We start from the raw sequence: 19,776 nt of genomic DNA on the forward strand, positions 1-19,776 counted from the left end.
AACCAGTCCTGCAGAGAGATGGAATGTCCCAATAATAGGAGGGGCTGCTGATAACTTATCAAAGTCTAGTATGTTAAATGCAAATGACAATTCACAGGAGACCAGGAAAGACAGCAGGCACAATGGTCATCCAGAACGTCCTACCAGTAGGCTGAGGATGGGGCTGACTTCTGCTGACAGCTGTGGAAGTGACGGTACCTTACAGAAAAGCTGTCAATTCAAGACAGCAAAGAAAGTCTGATTGCAAGGCTTTCATTAGGTCCTTCAGAAAAGGGACCTAGATACTGCTTATTTTTCCAGGGATGCTAATGGATAATCACCTGGGCTTGCATGCATCCTTCATGCCTCTCCCTCTGCCCTCAAAAGTTGAAGATCTAAGTGATTGCTATAAAGGCATACCAAGTGTCTGTGGTGATACAGGACATGAAAATCAGATCTCCTGAATTGCTGACTACTGACCTAAGCTCAGAAAATCCTTCACTAAGTCAGGGATAGTTTCAGATGCTTAACTCATTCCAGCTCACCAGCCAAGAGGTACTCAGGTCCTTCTGGGAACTGGCATCATTAAGGCATATTAAAACTGGTATTGAAAACCATTAGTTATGAGAAACTTAGTAGGAAGCTTGTGAGAATAGGTCTTATGCTTTTTTGAACAATCTACACCAAACTGTGGCTGCTGAGAACCAAACCATCTTTTTCTGGACAGCTGTTTGTATAAACACTGGATCAAATCTTTTGCATAGTCAAATATCTGCAATCCACCGGATTTGCTGCACTTAAATGTCCCCACCATGACCACTTCTCTACTGTCACATACCAAATTCCCTGTTTTAGTTGAAGCATAAAAAAAACCAAAAAAACAAGTAAAACATTGCCATGCATGAAAATCAATCTAGTTTTAAAACTATGGTAGAACTGATCATTTAGATAATGTAGTGTAATGCAATTGTTAAGTCTTTATATAGCATGACACCCAACCACACAGGTACTCTGTAAACAGCAGTTCAGCAATGTCAGCTTTTGAAACCCCCCCAAAAGAAATAAACCTCTCGTTGTCCTCTCTTTTCCCCTCTGGGCTTGCCATGCTTCAGCTCTGAAGCATCTTCATGTCTCTCAGGCCTTCAACCCCAAGTGGATTTTACATTAATAACAACAACACTAGGCTTTAATCCAGTACTTCAAAGACGTTAATGGTGAAGGCGAGTATTAATACTTTAATGTGTTGACAAATTGACACTGTAGTTTACTCTTGCTTGATCTGAAGGGGAGGGACACAGCCAGTCACAGCAGGCAGGGCACTGCTGCTTTGTCCTATGTGTTGGGGTACACTGCCAAAAACATAAAATCACACAATGAATGGATTAGACATGAATGCAGCCTTTGAAATGCGTGTTCAATGTGCCCCAGACAAAAATATTATTAAGCAATTAGGCACCATTTTACACTGCCTGAATAATTCAACAGGTCTTTAAGTTTCAGCTGCCGATCATTGCAAACTGGAAATTACAAAGTTGTCTACAAAAAGCTTTGTTCTAGGAGGTGAGACAGAAACATCACAATTTCCACGCCACCAGCCGAAGCAAAAGTTAAAACCTACTGTGGCTGCTGTGACAGTATAGTCCTGCAGAATTAATGGAGACTCACAACAGACCAAAGCTCTGCTTCCTATTACTCAAAGACCCTTTCCAACAGACAGACAGACAGCAAGCGTGGGGAGTATTTAAGTGACTGCCACTTCTGAAATGGGCAATAAAACAAAATACTAAAAGCTGGATATTGTCACATATAGCAGGACTGATGTCATAGAAAACAAAAGAAAATGGCAGAAGGTTAGGCTTGATAAAAAACCTGAACACAGACTGCTAATGATATATGGTAAAAATAAATCACAGCTGTGTGGGAAAGGAGGATTAACAAATTTACTGTCCACCAGGTTTTCTTAAATTCTAGAAGGTAACCTCCTGTGTGAAACATAAGATAAATGGCTAACATTTCCCAAGTGCTCCGGTGAGAGCCATCTTTCTCCCATTCATTCTTGCACAGGGACAGCTCAAGTTTAAAGTTCTCATTCAGACACAGTTGGGCTCTAACCCCTGTGGTATCTTTTTGGGCCCAGAGAAACCCTACCAGCATTGTTAATGAAAGAGCAGAGCACATACAAAGTGCATGGAAAAGCAATATACACTAGGAGCTATACACATTAGTGCAAATCATTTCCTTCTTGGAGTCAAGAGAGGCAGCGCCACGCTCCAGGTTTCAGGAGGAGATAGGGGTACAGCAGGGAATGAAGCAGCTAGCTGTGCTGAGCATACAAAAGCAGGCCTTGATTTTGCAGAAGCAGTATCACAAGTAGTTTTACCGCTTCACAAATTCTGAATGTCTGCAGTTGTCTGGGATCACAGCCTCTATGTGCAGCCGATGCTTAAAGAAAGTTCACATTTTAATATTTGGCTGAGGCAGGGAAAGAAGAAAGGATGCCAACTGTTGTCTTTCTGCTGCATCATTTTTTCAAGTCAGATGGCACTCGATTACTATACCTACCTAAGGGGAAAAACTCGCCCATTTTCTTCTTGAAAATTTTGTAGTCAACCTCCAAAAAGACACAGAAGATGATACGATCCACCTGCAGGAAACAAAAATTATTCACAGTGAAAGGACTGCAATCATAAACATTGGTAATGGTAGTTAATAAAAGCAAAGAACTTTTGAGCCAACGAGCTTTTACGCCTGGGGCAAGCAAGAAAACATCACAGGGATGCGTGTTTTGACTTTATTGTGCATCTGTGTTGTAATTTATGAAATAACATTTGCAGTCGCAGCTCACAACTGTATTCTTTGTTAACTGCCTCCTGTTTATGCAAACCACTCTTGAGCACAGTATAAATGACTTTTGGCATTCTAGATGAGTACTGGGATGCAATGTTTGATGAAAGAGTCACATGGGGAGCTTCTAATAAGCATACAAAAGAGTAAATGGGTAAGCAAAGAGCTCTTTTTCCAACCCTTGTCCGACAAACTATTTGCAAAACCATTTAGGATTTTTAAATGGCTTTAAAAGGTTTCATGCGGTTTTAATTTACATGAAACCACTTACTCTTGCTGTAACACAAGCAGAAGGCAGCAAAACCCAAAGCTGATTAGATGACAGGTAGCACATGGGGTAAATAAAACATTTAATATGCCATTTACTTAGCAAGGCTAAGCATATCAATGAAACCACAGCCCATAATGTATGCGCCACCCACCAACGATTTCAAATAAATTGTTTGGAAGATCACTGCATGTGAAAGGATTTTCTAAAAGAGATGGAAAAGAAGCCAAACAAAATAATAATAACAAAAAAAGAGGAAAAAAACCAAACCATAACAACAAACAAACAGAATTTCAAAGCCTTTAATGCTGGACTTCACTCTAGCCCTGCTATTTCTTTGTTTTATCTGTTTGCACAGCCCAGCCCAAATTGCCTCTACAGCCAACACTCAGCTCCAGGAGGGAGCTGTGGAAGTCAAAAAAGATCCTCCCACGGCTGAGCTGAGGGACCCACAACCAGTAATCAAGTTTTTCTCTGAAGTGCATGAGAGCTTAACCTGAAAGGGATGAAGCCCAAGCAACAGGAAATTCAGCATCTTGGCTGGCATTATGCTGTCCTCGTGTCTCCATGGGTAATAAGCCGATCTGCTGTAGCAGAGCTCCTCAAGAGTGCCTTTGCTCATGCTAGAAACAGCACCAGCCTCCCCCCTTCAGGGAAACTGGTGGGAGCAGTGCTCTCAAAAAATTGCTTTCTATCCCTTATCTTCAGTAGAAAATGCTGTCCTTTTGCTAGAGCTGCTCTTCAAAGCAAAATACAAGTCCAAGCTACCATTATGCTGAGCATCTCAAGATGTCATTTTAGAGCTCATTTTGGAGCAGTCTGGTAGAATACAGAAGGGAATAAGAGCAGGCAATAATAATTTGTGCTGGAAAATGCTAGCAGCTATAACAAGGCCATCTCTGAATCAAAGCTGACTACCAAACCTGAAAGAGGAAACAAGGTAGGAAATACAAGGCTGAAGGTACAGGTTATGTGGGCGTTAAGGAAGAGAGAGGCTTGTGAGCCAGAGAGAAAGCAGCAGGGCAGAGCTTAGGTGGACGCAGCTTGCTGGGATAGTGCTTTGGCGGATTTGTGAGCAAGAATCACAGAATCCACTGGGTTGGAAGGGACCCTCGAAGGTTCTCTTGTCCAGTTCCCCTGCAGTTAAGGGAGATCAGGCTTCCCAGGGCCACATCAAGTCTGATCTCGAATGTCTCCAGGGATGGTGCCTCAACCTCATCTCTGGGCAACCTGTTCCAGTGTTTCACTACTCTTGGAAAGAATTTTCTCCTTATGTCCAACTTAACCCCATTCCAGTTTAAAACCATTGTCCCTCATCCTATCACTACAAGCCCTTCTAAAGAGTCCCTCCCCAGCCTTCCTGTAGGTCCCCTTAAGATACTGAAAAGCTGCTAAAAGTTTGCCCTGGAGCCTTCTTTTCTTCAGGCTTAACAGCCTCAACTCTCTCAGTCTGTCCTCACAGGAGAGGTGCTCCAGCCCTCTGATCAGCTTTGTGGACCTCCTCTGGACCTGCTCCAGCAGGTCCATGTCCCTCCTGTGCTGTGGGCCCCAGAGCTGGACACAGTTCTCCAGGTGAGGTCGATGTGAGCAGAGCAGAGTGCCAGAATCATCTCTCTTAAAGAAAACTGCCTATTGCTGTCTGCTCGTATGATAATTCACAGAAGCAAGCTGTTCTGTGCACCACTTGTAAACAAACCAGGACAGGCATAAAAATGTGCTGGACTGTATCATCAGCTGCTCTTTATGTGAGATATCATAAAGGACCCAAATTCTGGCTAAGTGCTCACAACAAAAAGCCATACTCATCTATACTCACAAATGCATAGTGTAAAGCAGCAGTGGAAAGAGGTGCCACATTTTACCTGTGTGAAAGTTTCCACCTCAGTAAAGTTGTGTGGTTTTGTGATGAAAGCTTTAGACAGGGAATGCTTACATTACATTTATTGTGAAAACTGGTTTAGGACAGTGCTGGCATGACACTGGATTGCCATCTTCTCTCTGCACTACCCAAGCAGAGCAGATATTCAAGCATTACACACATAGGCCAAATACATGCAACAGGACAGCCAAAAGAGCAAGGATGGAAACTCTGAAACCAGGGGAGGAATGAGATTCCCACACGTTAAAGTTCTTAGTCATCTTCCTCTCTATAGGGTCTTGTGTGCTCTGCTCTAAATACTACAGATATTTCCTGCATTTTACATAGTTCAACTTTTCAAGGTGTTCCCTTTACTTTTATTTATTCTGTGCAGTTGACAATGATAAAAATTCTGCAATCCTGAGAATTTCTACTACTTCTAATATAATTCCTTAATTTAAAGATAAGGAACCTCTCTAGAAACAGCAGACTATTTCAAAATTTCTGGCCTCCTGGCTGAATACATCCTATGTATAAACCTGTTCAATTCCTTCTTGGTGTGAGAAAAAGTGCTCTATTTTTAAGTATGCATAAGATATTGTGATGACAGCTGAAATCCTGTGTTTATCTGATTGAATGGCATGTGTTGGCAGATAGGAAATCTGAAATTAAACCATATTCTATCATGCTGCCAGTCATTGACTATTTTATCTAACATCCCCAGTTAAAATAACTCGAAATTAGGTATGGAGAGTAATCCTTGTCCTCACTGTTCCTGTTCCAGCTACAATAAGGAAAGGTTTAATCCAAATGACTCCAAACGTGCCTTGCCTGCTGCCTCACAAAAGCTCAGCAGGCCTTTTGGGATGCACACTTATGAAAGCTGCTCCTTATTCAAAGAGGAAATCTCTCTTCTTATGTGGTTAGGAAATACCAACTTGATTAGATGTTTCATGCTGCCTCTTTGCAGAGGGCAGGGAGTAGCCCCCCCAGGGACTCCCCCAAGCATGCCCAGGGGGCCCTGAGCACCTTTTGTAGGTGCCCAGCTCCTCTACAGCTGACCAAGCACCACTCAACTGCAGCAGAACTTTAAAGGAGCTGCAAGTTGAAGGTATTAAAGCTCATCCTTGATTGACAGCTCTTTTTTGGAGGCCAGTATTAAAATCAACCATCCCTTGTCAAAGCCTGATTAAATTCTGCTCGCTTCACAGCTATGAATAGGTGGATCAAAGAACCCCAAAATTAAGAGTGCTGCAACTCAGGAAGAAGGGAGTTAAATTGCATGAGCTGTTCACTTCAATAGGCAGCTGCACAGCTCAAGGCTGTGAGTACATTTGATTTTTTTTTTCTTGGGCCTTGCTCTCCTTGCCAGGCCCCATCTAATTTTGAGGGGGTTACCTTCCCAGGGGCTTTGTTAGCTGCACCTGACAAGGATCAGTTATCTTTTGGGGCTCTGTGCAGCTCACAGGGCTCAGGCTGGTTTGCAGTGGAATGGACCCAGAGTCAGTCAATAATGTCAGGATTTTACAAGTGTACAGCCAAATTTCATGAACTAAAAACCCCTCCACTGGGTGTAAAAGCACTGTTGGTCTTAATAGCAGCAGCAGAAAGAAGCTAGCAAAAGTATTTTCTCTGGGTTTTTTGTTTGGTGAGGTTTTGTTTGCTTGGCTTTTCCCCCAGTGAATTTGGGAGCACTTTTAAGTTTCTTGTTGTGTTAATGCACTTTTGGTTAGTTCAGTCACAGAATCATAGAATGGTTTGTGTTGGAAGGGACCTTTAAAGGTCATCTAGTCCAAGCCCCCTGCAGTTGGCAGGGACATCAACTAGATCAGGTTGCTCAGAGCCTGATCCAAACTGACCTTGAATGTTTCCAGGGATGGGGCATCCACCAACTCTCTGGGCAACCATCTTCACCACCTTCTCTAGTCTAAATCTCCCCTCTTTCAGTTTGAAACCATTGCCTCTTGTCCTGTTGCAACAGGCCCTAATAAAAAACTTGTCTCCATCTTATAGTCTCCCATAAAGTATTGAAAGGCCACAATAATGTCTCCCTGGAGTCTTCTGACTTCTTCAGGTTGAACAACCCCAACTCCAGTTTTTCTTCACAGGAGAGGCGTTTCAGCCCTCTGACAATTTCTATGGCCCATCTCTGGGCCACTAATGGTCTAGAAAAGCTCCATGGGAGGCTGGGGCAGGTGAGCACTCAGATACTGCACCATCATCACAGTGTGGGAACAATGAAAAGCTGCCGAGGGTTCCATAAACTATATGGCAGAGCTGGAAGCTCAGCCTCCTGCAGTAGCTGAGCCCCACTAACACAGACACCACCCGCCAGGAGACAGCTCTGCCCACAGAAGGCAGGCTGAGCAAGATGGACATGTACCACTTGATGGAACAATCATGAGCTTTGCCATGTCCAAAGCCATGATAAAACAAGTCTGCTTATGCTTTCTGGATACTTTGCACACTCTCTTTTCACGTCTGCTTTTAGAAGAGAAAAAAAATCCCTGCCTTCCCAACAAACTAACAGCACACACCAAGTTCTTAAAGGACCACTCCCTCTGCTGCAGCATGGGGGGGCACTGCGTGCATGTGTGCTCATCTGTGCGTAGTCACCAATAGAGGAGAACACTACAGCTGCACCTAGATATGTTTTAGGATCTGAAACCAACAGACCTTCCTAGGTCTTCTGATTTTGTTTCATAGAATCATAGAATGGTTTGGGTTGGAAGGGATGTTAAAGATCATCTAGTTCCGACCCATGGCAGGGACACCCTCCACTAGAACAGGTTGCTCAAAAGACTGCCCAACTCAGCCTTGAATGCTTCCAGGGAGGGGCCATCCACAACCTCCCTGGGCAATCTGTTCCAGTGTCTCACCACCCTCACTGTAAAGAATTTCTTTCTAATACCCAGTCTAAATATCCCCTCCACCAGCTTAAAGCCATTCCCTCTTGTCCTATCACTACAAGGCCTTGTAAAAAGTCCCTCCCCAAATTTCTCGCAGGCCCCCTTCAGGTAATGGAAGGCCACTAAAAGGTCTCCTCAGAGCCTTCCCTTCTCTAGTCTGAACAGCCCCAAGTCTCCCAGTGTTGTCTCAGTTCTTTTGCTGTGGCCTCTGAGAGGTTGTGCATTTCCTGTGACTTAATTTCCCTATCTGTTTAGAGGGCTAGAAAGAGGTATTGCCAAGCACAATCCACAGGACATGCCAAATGTTGACACGTGTTCCTGCAAGCACACCCAAGTGCCAAGCTGTATATATACATACATACATACATACATACTTGAAGATCTGAAGTAGAAAACTGATCAAAAGACATTCTAGACTATTTTCTCTAACAAGTGTTTCCATGCCATTGCCACCTTGTGTCCCAACAAAGTAACAGCTCAAAACCAAAATAAACCCAACTGCATTTCAGCCCTCCCAAGCACTTTATGCATATCCCCCGGTATCAATACATTTATCCAGCAAGCAGTGACTGCTTTTTATTATGTGACCAGTTTCATCATAATTTAAATCTTACAGGAAAATACACAATAGAAAAACAGTGCTCATCTGTAAAAAATGTTCCCCAATCCCAAACCAAACTAATAGTAACAAAGAGAACGAAGCAGCTCTCTGCTCTATGTGTAGTGAATCCATTTTACATAATGCCCTTACCTGATCTCACCAGGACCTATTGTTGTAAGGTGATAGTGAAAACCAGAAGCTTTCTGTAACAATTTTAGTTCATCAAACATTCTGTAGACTTAATTCAAAACTCAATGAAGCCAAACAAAGGCTTTTTATTGACTTCAGTGTGCGTGGATCTGCACCTATACTCCGTAACACTGGAAACAGCACTTGCCTCAAAAAGAATTAAAGTTCTTATTATGCTCAAATTTAATTACCTGAAATCTTCAGATGCTTTCTCAAACATCTGTAACAGTCGCAGTTCAAAGCTGCTTACACCCATTAAGACTCCATGACTACAGTGCCTGTAAGGAAGAAGCCTTGAACTTCAGCTGTGCTGCAATCCCACATTTTCCCTCTGTTCAGACTGCAGCTGCTCAGGCAGCCCCATCGACCTTCACTGCCTGACAGGATTTCACTTGTAGAGACCAGTGAGAGCAAGGCCACCTAAGTCAGGTTTCCAAAGTGCACTCTTGTAGAATCAAAATCCTAGTTGTGGGAAGCAAAGAATAAGGAGGAAGAGAATTTTAACACACCAAAGGATAAGGCTGTAAGTGTCCTAGCTGGTCGCCACATACTGTGTAAAATTTCTTCTACTTCTGTGGCAATATCTGAGTTTGCTGCTCCTCAAATCTACATCTCTTACTGTCAGGGACTCCACTTCCCATAACTTTCCTTTCTGGTTTTCTGACAGTTAACAAGCGGACACATTGAATTGACTACATCCAGAGGTACACTTCAAAGAGACCAACATCTGTTTCTGCCCCCTTAAAGTACTGGTAAATGATGCTCTTGATGCTGATAGTCTCCCCTTCAGCCTACCCTCTGCCCAATCTGATCCTCTGGTAATCCTATTGCAACCAACTAACAGATGGAAATACCAGCTTTGTAAAATAACACAGGCATCTGTCATATCCCTTACAGCAGCTGTGAGTCTATCCACTTTGCCAGAGGCGCTGCCTTTCCTAAGCACCATGCACATCTGGCCAGCTGTCCAGATAGCAGCCTGCCTGACCAAAACAAAAGAGTAGAGAGGACTGTATCCCACTTGGAAATGAGCTGTGGTTGACGCCAGAAGTTTTCACATGATCCTTCCAAAGGTGAATGCTTCAGGCCCTACAAAACCTGCTCATTTCACAGCACCATAAATTAACGTTCAGCCTCCTGGCATTATTACTAATTTCACAGAAACTATTAAAGTACAGAGCCTAACTGACTGTCTGCTCTTTTTGGCATGACATCATGGTCTATAATTGCAGAATTACTCTCACAAAGAACTTCAGTCAAGTATTTATGACAAATACAAATCTTCAGCGCCACTTCCATCCTCCTAACAAGATTTAAGCGAGGCAGAGGTGTCAAAATGGTGATGTGGTGAATTTGACAAGCAACGAACTGTGTGATGATGTTCACAAAGCAATTCACCCAGCTTTAAGATCTTTACAGCTGGCCCAGCTTCAAATCCACTGCAGCCAAAACATGTCCCTGTTTACTTGAACTTGCAGCTACCCAAATGAGCCCAGCTTCAGGCAAACAGGCAATCCCTAGATCACCTTTCAGTCCTGCTGGTGGAGAGAGAAAGGACAAAGCTCTTTGATTTTCATTGGTTTGAGTTTTGAGATTCTTTGAAACCAAAGTATATTCCTAAATAAAAATCCACTTTCCTGTAAACCTCTTGCAAGTAATGGAGCATTATGATATCACATCAAGAGAAATACCTGTTGAGGACCAGCTGTGAAGTAGCAACTCTTACTTAAGCCATCACATTGCTTCAGTGGTCATTGAAAAAAAAATAACATAAAACACATTAATTATAAAATTATTTATGCTTATCACAGAGTAGAATATTTTCTACAGTGGTCTGACTGAAGTTCAAAACCAGAAAGTTATTATTAGCACTTTAATATCCTATTTCATGAAAAAAATCATACCATGCTTGGAGTGAAAGATAATCCAAAGTCCAAAGGAAACTCAAAACCAAACAAAACCCTAACAAAAAACACTCCATAGGAACACTACACAAGGCTTTGCAGCAATCCCTGCCTCTAAAACAAAAGGCAGGGGATAAATTTAAAGCACAGTCAGAATGTCTCTCCCTAGCTATCATGCCTGTTCCTACAGCTCTGCTCATACTCAGCAGATGAGGACAAATTACTCCCTGCATCACATGGGTTCCAGACACACCTACAAAATCACACTTACCAGTACCAGTAGGGCACATGCCTATCTGCATATTACTGAAACACCATGATACTTTATAGCAAAGAAGCACTTTTACCCTGAGAACTCACACACAAGGAAACATTATAGTTTTGTGATAGTTCCAGTAAATAGTTCTGATAGTTCCACCTCCAAGCAGAGATTTGCTGTCTTCAAAGTCACAGAGAAGAAAAGTAAGGGAACTAGACCAGGACCCTGGGATTTTTTTCTCCTCTTCTCTCTCAAGCGAAGATGATATAGAAAAAAGGAAAAAAAAGGAAAAAAAAAAAAGTTCTATCACCGGTCACAAGCAAAGTTCACAAGCTTCACTGCACACCACCTGATTTCCTCTGGCACATCCCTTCACTACACCCATGTATTGTGAGAATCAGAACAGTAATTCTTTTTCTGTGATACACTGGATGTTTCTAAAGCTTTACTTATTCTCCTTGAGAAAATCCACTCTGTGCTTTCAATAACTTTTTATTGAATACAGAGTAAATCAGGTGGAGCTTTCCCTTTTGGACCTAGTGACTCTTTGTGCCAAGCTGTAGCTTTTTGCGTGTGCGAACAAAGTACCTGCCAGACAAGCAGAGTGTCTGGTCTAAAAAAAAGCAGCTGGATCTAACACAGGAAATCATGACAAGATCTTCATAAGAACTTACAAATGGTCAGCAACAAAATTGTGTCATGTCCCAGTTGCTCATATATTACATGACTACATAGAAGCATAGAATCACAAAGACTGAAAAACACCTTTAAGATCAAGTCCACCACTGAACCATGTGCCTAAGCACTACATCTTTTTTGAACACGGCAAGGGGCAGTGATTCCACTACTTCCAGAACCATTTTTTCAGTCAAGAAGTATCTTTCAATATCCAATCTAAATATCCCCTGGTGCAACTTGAGGCCTTTTCTCTCATCCTATCACTTTATTACTAGGGAGAAAAGAGCAATCCCCACCATACTGCAACCTCCTTTAAGGGAGTTGTAGAGAGCAATGAGGTCTCCTCTCAGCCTCCTCTTCACCAAGATTAAACAACCCCAGTGCTATCAGCTGCTCCTCACAATGCCTGTTCCCCAGACTCTTCACCAACTTCATTATCCTTCTCTGTGCTAACACAAACACAGATCACAGAATCACAAACTCACAGAACATTAAGGGTTGGAAGGGACCTCAAAAGATCATCCAGTCCAACCCACCTGTCAGGGCAGGATCACCTAGAGGAGGTCACACAGGAATGCATCCAGGTGGGTTTTGAATGTCCCCAGAGAAGGAGACTCTACAACCTCTCTGTGGGCAGCCCATCCCAGTGTTTTGTATCCCTCACAGTGAAAAAGTTTTTCCTTATGTTCACATGGAACCTTCTATCCTCCAGCTTGCACCCATAAAATAACGAGTAATTAATAGTCTACATGTGGGTTTTTTTTTTTCCCAACAAATGAAAATTTTTCAGGGTCCTTAAAGGTGAAAAAACCCTGTAAAACCAGCCTAGGATTTAAGGCAACATCTCAGTATATTTCTTTTGATGGTCACTACAACTCGTCAGGAAAGGGGCAAGAGAGTAGTTTAAAAACGCATTTGTTTCTACCAAGATATCCATCAATCTGCACAATTCACTTTTATGCCACACAAACACAATGACATAAAGCCCATTCATCTTTTCCAGCTTAATACCTACTGTCCTTTGAAGATACATGTTTGGAATATCTGAAGGCGACCTCCATTTTTCACAGTTCCCAGTCATAGGGCAGCTGACACAGCCAAGATAATCCTGTATTCAGCGAAACCGGGGGAATGAATGGATCCTGATGAATGTAATTTGCTATCTCAGTGACAAATGGCAAATGTGCAGAGAGGGTATGCATACAAATATAACCGCCTTAAATAAGGGCTTGTGAAGGAATATCTGATAGGCAGTTTTACCACAACTCTGCGTTTTGGAGGAGATAAATCATCGGCTTACTTAAAGTTATCATTACATCCTCATTGTGGATCTCCGCTGAATAAGATGATATTGTGGCACACAATCAAGCAGGGCATTGTAATCCCAAAGGCCAACTTTCTGCACCACATTTTACCTTGCAACACACATTTTTTCAGTATTATTTTAGGACAGTTTTGACTTAAATGCCCCCAAAGACCCCAGTAATTATGACCATCCTAAGCCTGGATGTTTGGGCATCCAATCTGTAGTACCTTAATCCCCAGAAGATGTGAAGTTCCACTAATACCAAAAGCTCTTTGCTGGATCTCCTGAGGCTGAGGTGTCACTTTGGAGAATTCTTCTTTTCTTGACATTTCTACCAGTTTTCTTGTAGTGCCATGTAATCTCTACCAATACAATTCCCTCTCCTTCCCAGGGCCCACAGAAGAATCAGCACTACTTGTGCAGGAAAAAAGAATGTGCTTAAAAACAGAAACATAATCTCCTGCTTGCCAACATCTTTGTGGCTGCTGTAAGATTCTGAATATAAAACAGTCCCAGGTTTTAAAGTCACAGAGAGACCATGTGATGGCACAACCTATCCTTCAGGCAGGTACAAGTAATTTAGGTTTGGAGGCTATAGCCTAGAACCTGGAAGGTTTCACCTTAAAAAGCTTTGCAAAATACATGATTTGATGTAGAAGTCTCTGAAAACCTAATATAATTGAAGAAAGCTCTCACTGGGTATTTCCCTTTCTTGCCATTGCATTTTCCTTAACTATTTTCACCTTCATCCTACATTAACATTCATGTTAGCTACTCTTTATCCAAAAGCTGATGACTCCAGAGGGGTTTTGGATCAGTGCAGTTAAGCATTTCCCACCCTGTGGGAGGACAACAGAAGTGCTTTGGATGCCAAATTTGTCTGACTACAGCTACACTTCCAAAAACTCACCAAGTGTCATAAAATTTGCACTCCTAGGGCTAAAGAGTGTCCATTTAATCTGTGTTAGCAGCACTACCACTGCAATGCATTGCATGTTCTCCTCCCCAGCACCTCCCTATATTCTCTATTCTTTATCTGAGGTAAAACATAGGTACAGGTAACATTGGTGTGGACAGATAATTAATTGCTCCCCTTTGAGGGGACTAAAACTCCTGGTGAAGGGGCTGGAAGCAATTGAACTGAGCTGGGGCTGTTTAGTTTGGAAAAGAGGAGGCTGAGGGGAGACCTCATGGTTCTGTACAACTACCTGAAAGGACATTGTGGAGAGGCTGGTGCTGGTCTCTTGCAGGTAGTGATAGAACAAGAGGGAGCGGCCTCAAGCTGCGAGTGGGTCAGGCATTGGAATGTGCTGTCCAGGGAGGTGGTTGAGTCACCAGCCCTGAATCTGTTTAAAGGGGATTTGGATGTGGTACCTGGGGATATGGTTTACGGGTGAACTTTGTAGAGTAGGATTCCGGGTTGGACTTGGTGATCCTGAGGGTCTTTTCCAGCCTGAATGTTTCTCTGATTCTGTGACTCTGCTACCCAGTTATAAAGCAACAATATAGACACTGAGTTTGCAAAACTCTTAATTCAAAAAGTTTGCTGTAGATAAAAAAGAGCCCTTCCAAATTAACAAAAAAAAAAAAATGCTTTCTCAAGAATAAAGGCCACATTGCAGAACTTGAAACAGCTCTGAAACCATTCCTCGTACTAAAACCTGGACTGAATCTCATTTATATAAATAATACCTTATCTCTCTCCTTGAAGAAAATGGTTTATGATTAGTTATCTGTCATTTACAGATCAAATTAAACTCATTAATGAAAGCTATCAAAGACCATTTTTAAAGGACAAAGGCTTATATACTGTATGCCTTTCATTCTAATGCTAATCTTTTTTGCCATCAGAAAAAAACAGAACGAGGCAGAAGAGGAAGCTATTAAATTTCCAGTACTGCTAGAAAGAAACACTTCCATTCCCAGGATGCTCACTCCACTGTCCCTTTCAAAAAAGGAGATCAGCTCAGGATCATTTGCTTAGTGAATGTCAGATAGATGCCAGGGAAACTATGTAAAAAACCCAGTCTATATATCTCCTTCCTACACAAAAGTCCTTTCTTCTTTTTGCAGAAAGTCACTTACAGTCACAATTACACCCTATTCATGCCTGAGACCCTGAGGTGGGCACGACAAAATAATGTGTGGTTTTGTTAAATAAGAATGACTGCAGAGTGATGAGTTATTTTCACAAGATTTTGCAATGGTTGGTTCCCAGCATCCTGAAAGAAACCAAGCCAGGCGTCTGTATGACCTAAATGCAACCTCTGCAGCGTTTATTGCTATTCAGAAGGGAGATCAGGAGGAACAACGAGCAGCGAGACAAGAAAATTTGATGTAAAATACTTACTCCCAGAGAACTCAAGAACTTGAGCCGGCGCCTGGGTCAGCTCAGGGAACGGCTGCACTTCAGAGCCTGCTTTTGGGATATTTGCACCTGTGAGAGTCTGGGATTAGTCAGGAAGATCTGTGCTTGAGAGCAGATGTGATTACAGTTTTGGCATGTGAGCTTGGTCTGCGATTCAGCCAAAATGTCCTCATGTGAAAGGTCATTAAGCCATCCCGATACAATTGATGAATGTCTTCCACGGAGGACACTGCAACTTTAATACAGGTTGTTTAGGGGAAAAAAAGAAATCCACTGGGATAGATATAAACGTCAAGTGCATGCCAACATTTTTCACAAGAATTGGGAAGGGGAAAAAAGAGATTCAACTCCAAGGGATCACTTCTAAATTAATTTTAATAGATGGTAACAGGCTGACAGTTCTCTGAAATAGCCAGCAGATGTTTCAGTGCTTTACCAAATCTCAATATCTAACCTTGGGTACACCCATTTCACAAAATCCATCTTCTGGATGGAGCTCTGTTTCCGCATCTGGAATCCTAATGATGGCTCTTAGTGATTTGTGACTCCTACCAGTGGTTCTTCTTTCTGCGGCAGATCACGGCACACAAGCCACAGATACGAGTAAGCGCAGACTTAGGTTTTATTAGAAAGGACAAGACGATACCTTATTTATGGTACATTGCTATCTGAGATAACCTTCACTCAATCTATCTGCTCATCGTAAGATAAATAGCATCTAAATTGCTAAGATGTTGCTCAAACACAATTGAGAACATTAGCACAATTGACGTGAGCTGCTCAAACGCACTGATGCATATAAAGTCTCCCGAACCATTTATTGTCAAAATGTCAATGCTAAATGCACAAAAATGCAACTTACTTTATGTCATTAATTAACTAATGTTTGCACAGCACTTTGAAAATGCAAAAGCACTTTGAACACTGAGAGCTAAGCAGTATTATTTTTACTCATGTGGACTCACTGTATGAATCATACATAATAATCACCTCTTGTGGAAAGTATTTTTGGTCTGTGGCCAAAACCTAGCCTAAGATTTGGCACTTCTGTTCAGCAAAGCATCTGTAAATGGTCCTGTTTGCGTTTCAACTGGAAACCTTTTGCAACACCTTCTTTACTGAGCTCTTTGCAATATATATCAGGTATAAGGAGCCTTCACAGCTTTGTAATTAATGTTGTACAGCGAGACAGCAAACATTTTATTGTATTCTGATTTGCCCAAAACTTTCAAGCTCACCAGTGTTAGCTGTGACTTAACTCTCTCTTTGATCTGTACAAGACGCAACAGCCTTAATGGATATAACACAGGACTGGAATTCTCTTTCACCTTTGTGAGAGCTGTAACTCTCAAACTATTTTGTGATCTCCTGCTGAAAAGCACTATGTAAGAACTAGACAGTACCATCATTCTCCACCCCCACTCTACTTCCCTCCACCCCTTACCAGTTGTGACTGAAGAGAAGCTGTGGCTTTAATTTTCTTTCCCAAGTGAGAGCACAGAGAGCTTTCACAAGGTCACATTTTATACCTACAAGTACATCTGTTACACCAGCCTTGAAATAAATATGCTTGGCTACACCATCTTTGCACAAAATTGTTTCTCCACGATCATGTTCATGGGAGAAATCCAAGTCTAAAATAATCAGAAACCAAAAAACATCACCATTCTCCTGTTCTGATTAGTTAACAGGAATGGTGATAAATTACAGCTGGCCTGAGTACCACCTGCAGTCAAGGTCAGGCTCATGTTTCCAGAGGATCTGACTTCTTGGCTGACCTAGTGGTGATATGCTCACTCCATCGTTGTTACAGCTCTCAAATCAGGAGATATTTTATGCATGCCTTGTATTTGTTTAAACATATGTCTATCCATAATATAAATTAGTCTGTGAGGGATTAACCCAGCTAAGAATTTCTCTTTGACAAATCTGTCCGGATATTCAGATTTACAAAGTTTTCAAGAACCTTGTCTGTGATACACCACACCCACCTCCTATTGCCAGCCACCCCTCTATACCCTTGATAGCTGATAAATACATTTATTCAGCATTTTTTTTTATTGAACTAATGACAAAAGAGAAACAATAGTGGGAATATATCTGATGTGGTTGCCATTGATCTATAAATCTTGAATCTATTTTCTCCTAAATATATGAGCAAGCTCATATACTGGCCCACAGCACTGAGGGGCCATGCCATGCTGGACTTGCATTCAATCTGGCATAGCTGCCAAGCCAAGCTCTGGAGGGGCCCCACGCTCAGAAGCAAGAGGTGCACCCAGCTTGTTGAGAGGGAGCTGAACTGCTGGAAATGTTGCTCAGCACCTGCTCTTATTCTGCCCGGTCCCATGGTAAGCTCTCACTCTTTCACAGCAACATCTTTATCTCATTTTAGCTAGACAGAAAAGGGGAAAGGACAGGGAGGGCAGAGGAGAGTTGGCTGCTGTGAACAGAACAGGCTGGCCTCAGTGAAAGTTAGTGAAGCTACTGGAGAGCTACAGCAATTTATGGCAGCAAAGTCTCTTGTCTGGCACCTCACTTTCACACAGTTGCTTTCCAGGTTGAATTAATTCTTGGTGTTCAAAATCTGTACATACAGTCAGGATTCCAGATATATACATTATTCAATAATAAGAAGAAGCTACAGCCTTATATTAACTCTCTATTGCTGCTTAATCTACTGTAGGTGGAGGGGGAAGAAAAGAAAGAATAAAAGTACATCTCATGTTGTACATAAACCATTTCAACTTAAACAACCAATGCCTGTAACAGACACCAGTCAACCAAGTACCTCTTTTCAACAGCTCCTACTGATTATCAGCTCTCTCAAACACCAAGAGATCAGATGTCCTTCATCTCATGGAGTCATCTGTGGCACTTTTTCTCCCCACAGAGCCAGGTTCTGATTGCAATGCATACAGAGACAAGCGGCTCTATTCAGATGTGTTACTTCTGACTTCACCTGTACCTACTCATGGAGTATCTGTGGAGCTGATCTCAGAGACAACTCCATCTGATTTAGCTTCTGATTAATGTTCAGCAGTTCCATGTTAAAATCCACATGGCCTGTCCCTGTACTCACATTTTTCAGACTTATCAAAACTAAATTATTTATAGATTCATAGAATGGTTTGGGTTGGAAGGGACCTCAAAGATCATCTAGTTCAAACTCCTCTGCCAAGGGCAGGGACAGCCTTCCCTAGACCTGATTACTCAAGGCCACATGCAACATGGCCTTGAACACCTCCAGGGAGAAGGCATCCACAACCTCCCTAGACCATCTGCTCCAATGTCTCACCATGCTCACTGTAAAGAACTTCCTAGTAGTAAATCTATCCTCCTCAAGCTTCAATCCATTCCCTCTCATCTTATCACTACAAGTTCTTGTAAAAAGTTTCTCCCCAGCTTTCTCGTAGACCCCTTTAATGTACTGGAAGGCCACTATAAGGTCTCCCTAGAGCATTCTCCAGGCTGAACTGCCTCAGCTCTTGCAGCCTGTCCCCATAGAGGAGGTGCTCCAGCCCTCTGATCATCTTCATGGCCCTCCTCTGGACCCGCTCCAGCAGTTCGATGTCCTTCTTATGCTGGGGGCACTAGAACTGAACACAGTAGTCCAGATGGAGTCTCACAAGAGCAGATCACATAACAGCCACCCAAAGCTCCACGCTCCTACATGCGGTAGCTCACCAGCAAATTTTGCTTCTGTAAGTCTCCTGTGCTGGATGCCAATTCGAACACGGCTAAATGTCTGCAAAGCCAAATCAATTTTGTCACATATTTTTCTTTTATAAAATATCTGCTCCGGGGCTGTGATTTTTACGCCAGGTTTCAAAGCAGAATGACTGTATACAGTTAAAATACAGCCCTCTAAAATGTGGATTTGTAATACATATAATGGAAGTCCTATAAGTATAACATTTCAAATGTGACATTCCTACAAATGTCAGTTTTCAAGGGATGTCATATGATGGGTTTTGAACTGCCTCTTGATCCATGGAAAGATGATGCTTTCTTAGGAGAGGAAGACTTTCATTACTTTCCAATTATTGTACAGAATGAAGATGACATCTTCTTCCTTAGAAGGCAACTCTGCCTACTAATAAGAGATCCCATTGGAGTGGTAGATGACAGAGCTTCTGTGGGACTAATGCAGTTTTTTTAGTATGTGCCTCATTCTGTCTGCACAGCTAAAAATATACTCTTGCTGTACATGCCATATTTACATCCTTAACCACCCCAAATCATGACAATGGCTTAAAACCCACATAATTTCACACACTACTAATTGTGGGCATCTCTTCTGCTTTGTAATGACTGAGTTTTTAGGAACTCAGGTGATGTTTTCCCTTGCGCTTTTCAACTACAAAGACTAAAACATATTAAAAGCACATACATGTAATAGCTTAAAAAACATTAAAAAAAAAATCTGTGACTTGTTTGCCTTTAAAGCTTTGAGAAAAACATCAAATATTACAGGAGTGAGCAAGAACGTAGACTGTGCTATCCATTCTTCAGAAGTAGAGGAACACCACAAAACCACAGAATCGGAGGCACATGACCTAGCTGAAACTCCCTGATACAATTTGCAGGGTTGCTCTGGCTCCGACCTACTC

At 42.1% G+C, this 19,776-nt stretch overlaps 1 protein-coding gene across 1 annotated transcript in view; it reads right to left on the bottom strand.

Moving 5' to 3' along the window:
• MACROD2 (mono-ADP ribosylhydrolase 2) overlaps positions 1-19,776 on the bottom strand; it is a 939,837-nt gene that overhangs the window by 87,581 nt on the left and 832,480 nt on the right. Inside the window, exon 9 of the mRNA XM_054383563.1 lies at positions 2,542-2,623. Coding sequence (XP_054239538.1) covers positions 2,542-2,623 — 82 coding nt within the window. The remainder of the gene's footprint in view (positions 1-2,541; positions 2,624-19,776) is intronic.

Source organism: Indicator indicator, chromosome 9, assembly GCF_027791375.1.
Source record: "Indicator indicator isolate 239-I01 chromosome 9, UM_Iind_1.1, whole genome shotgun sequence".
Taxonomy (NCBI): domain Eukaryota; kingdom Metazoa; phylum Chordata; class Aves; order Piciformes; family Indicatoridae; genus Indicator; species Indicator indicator.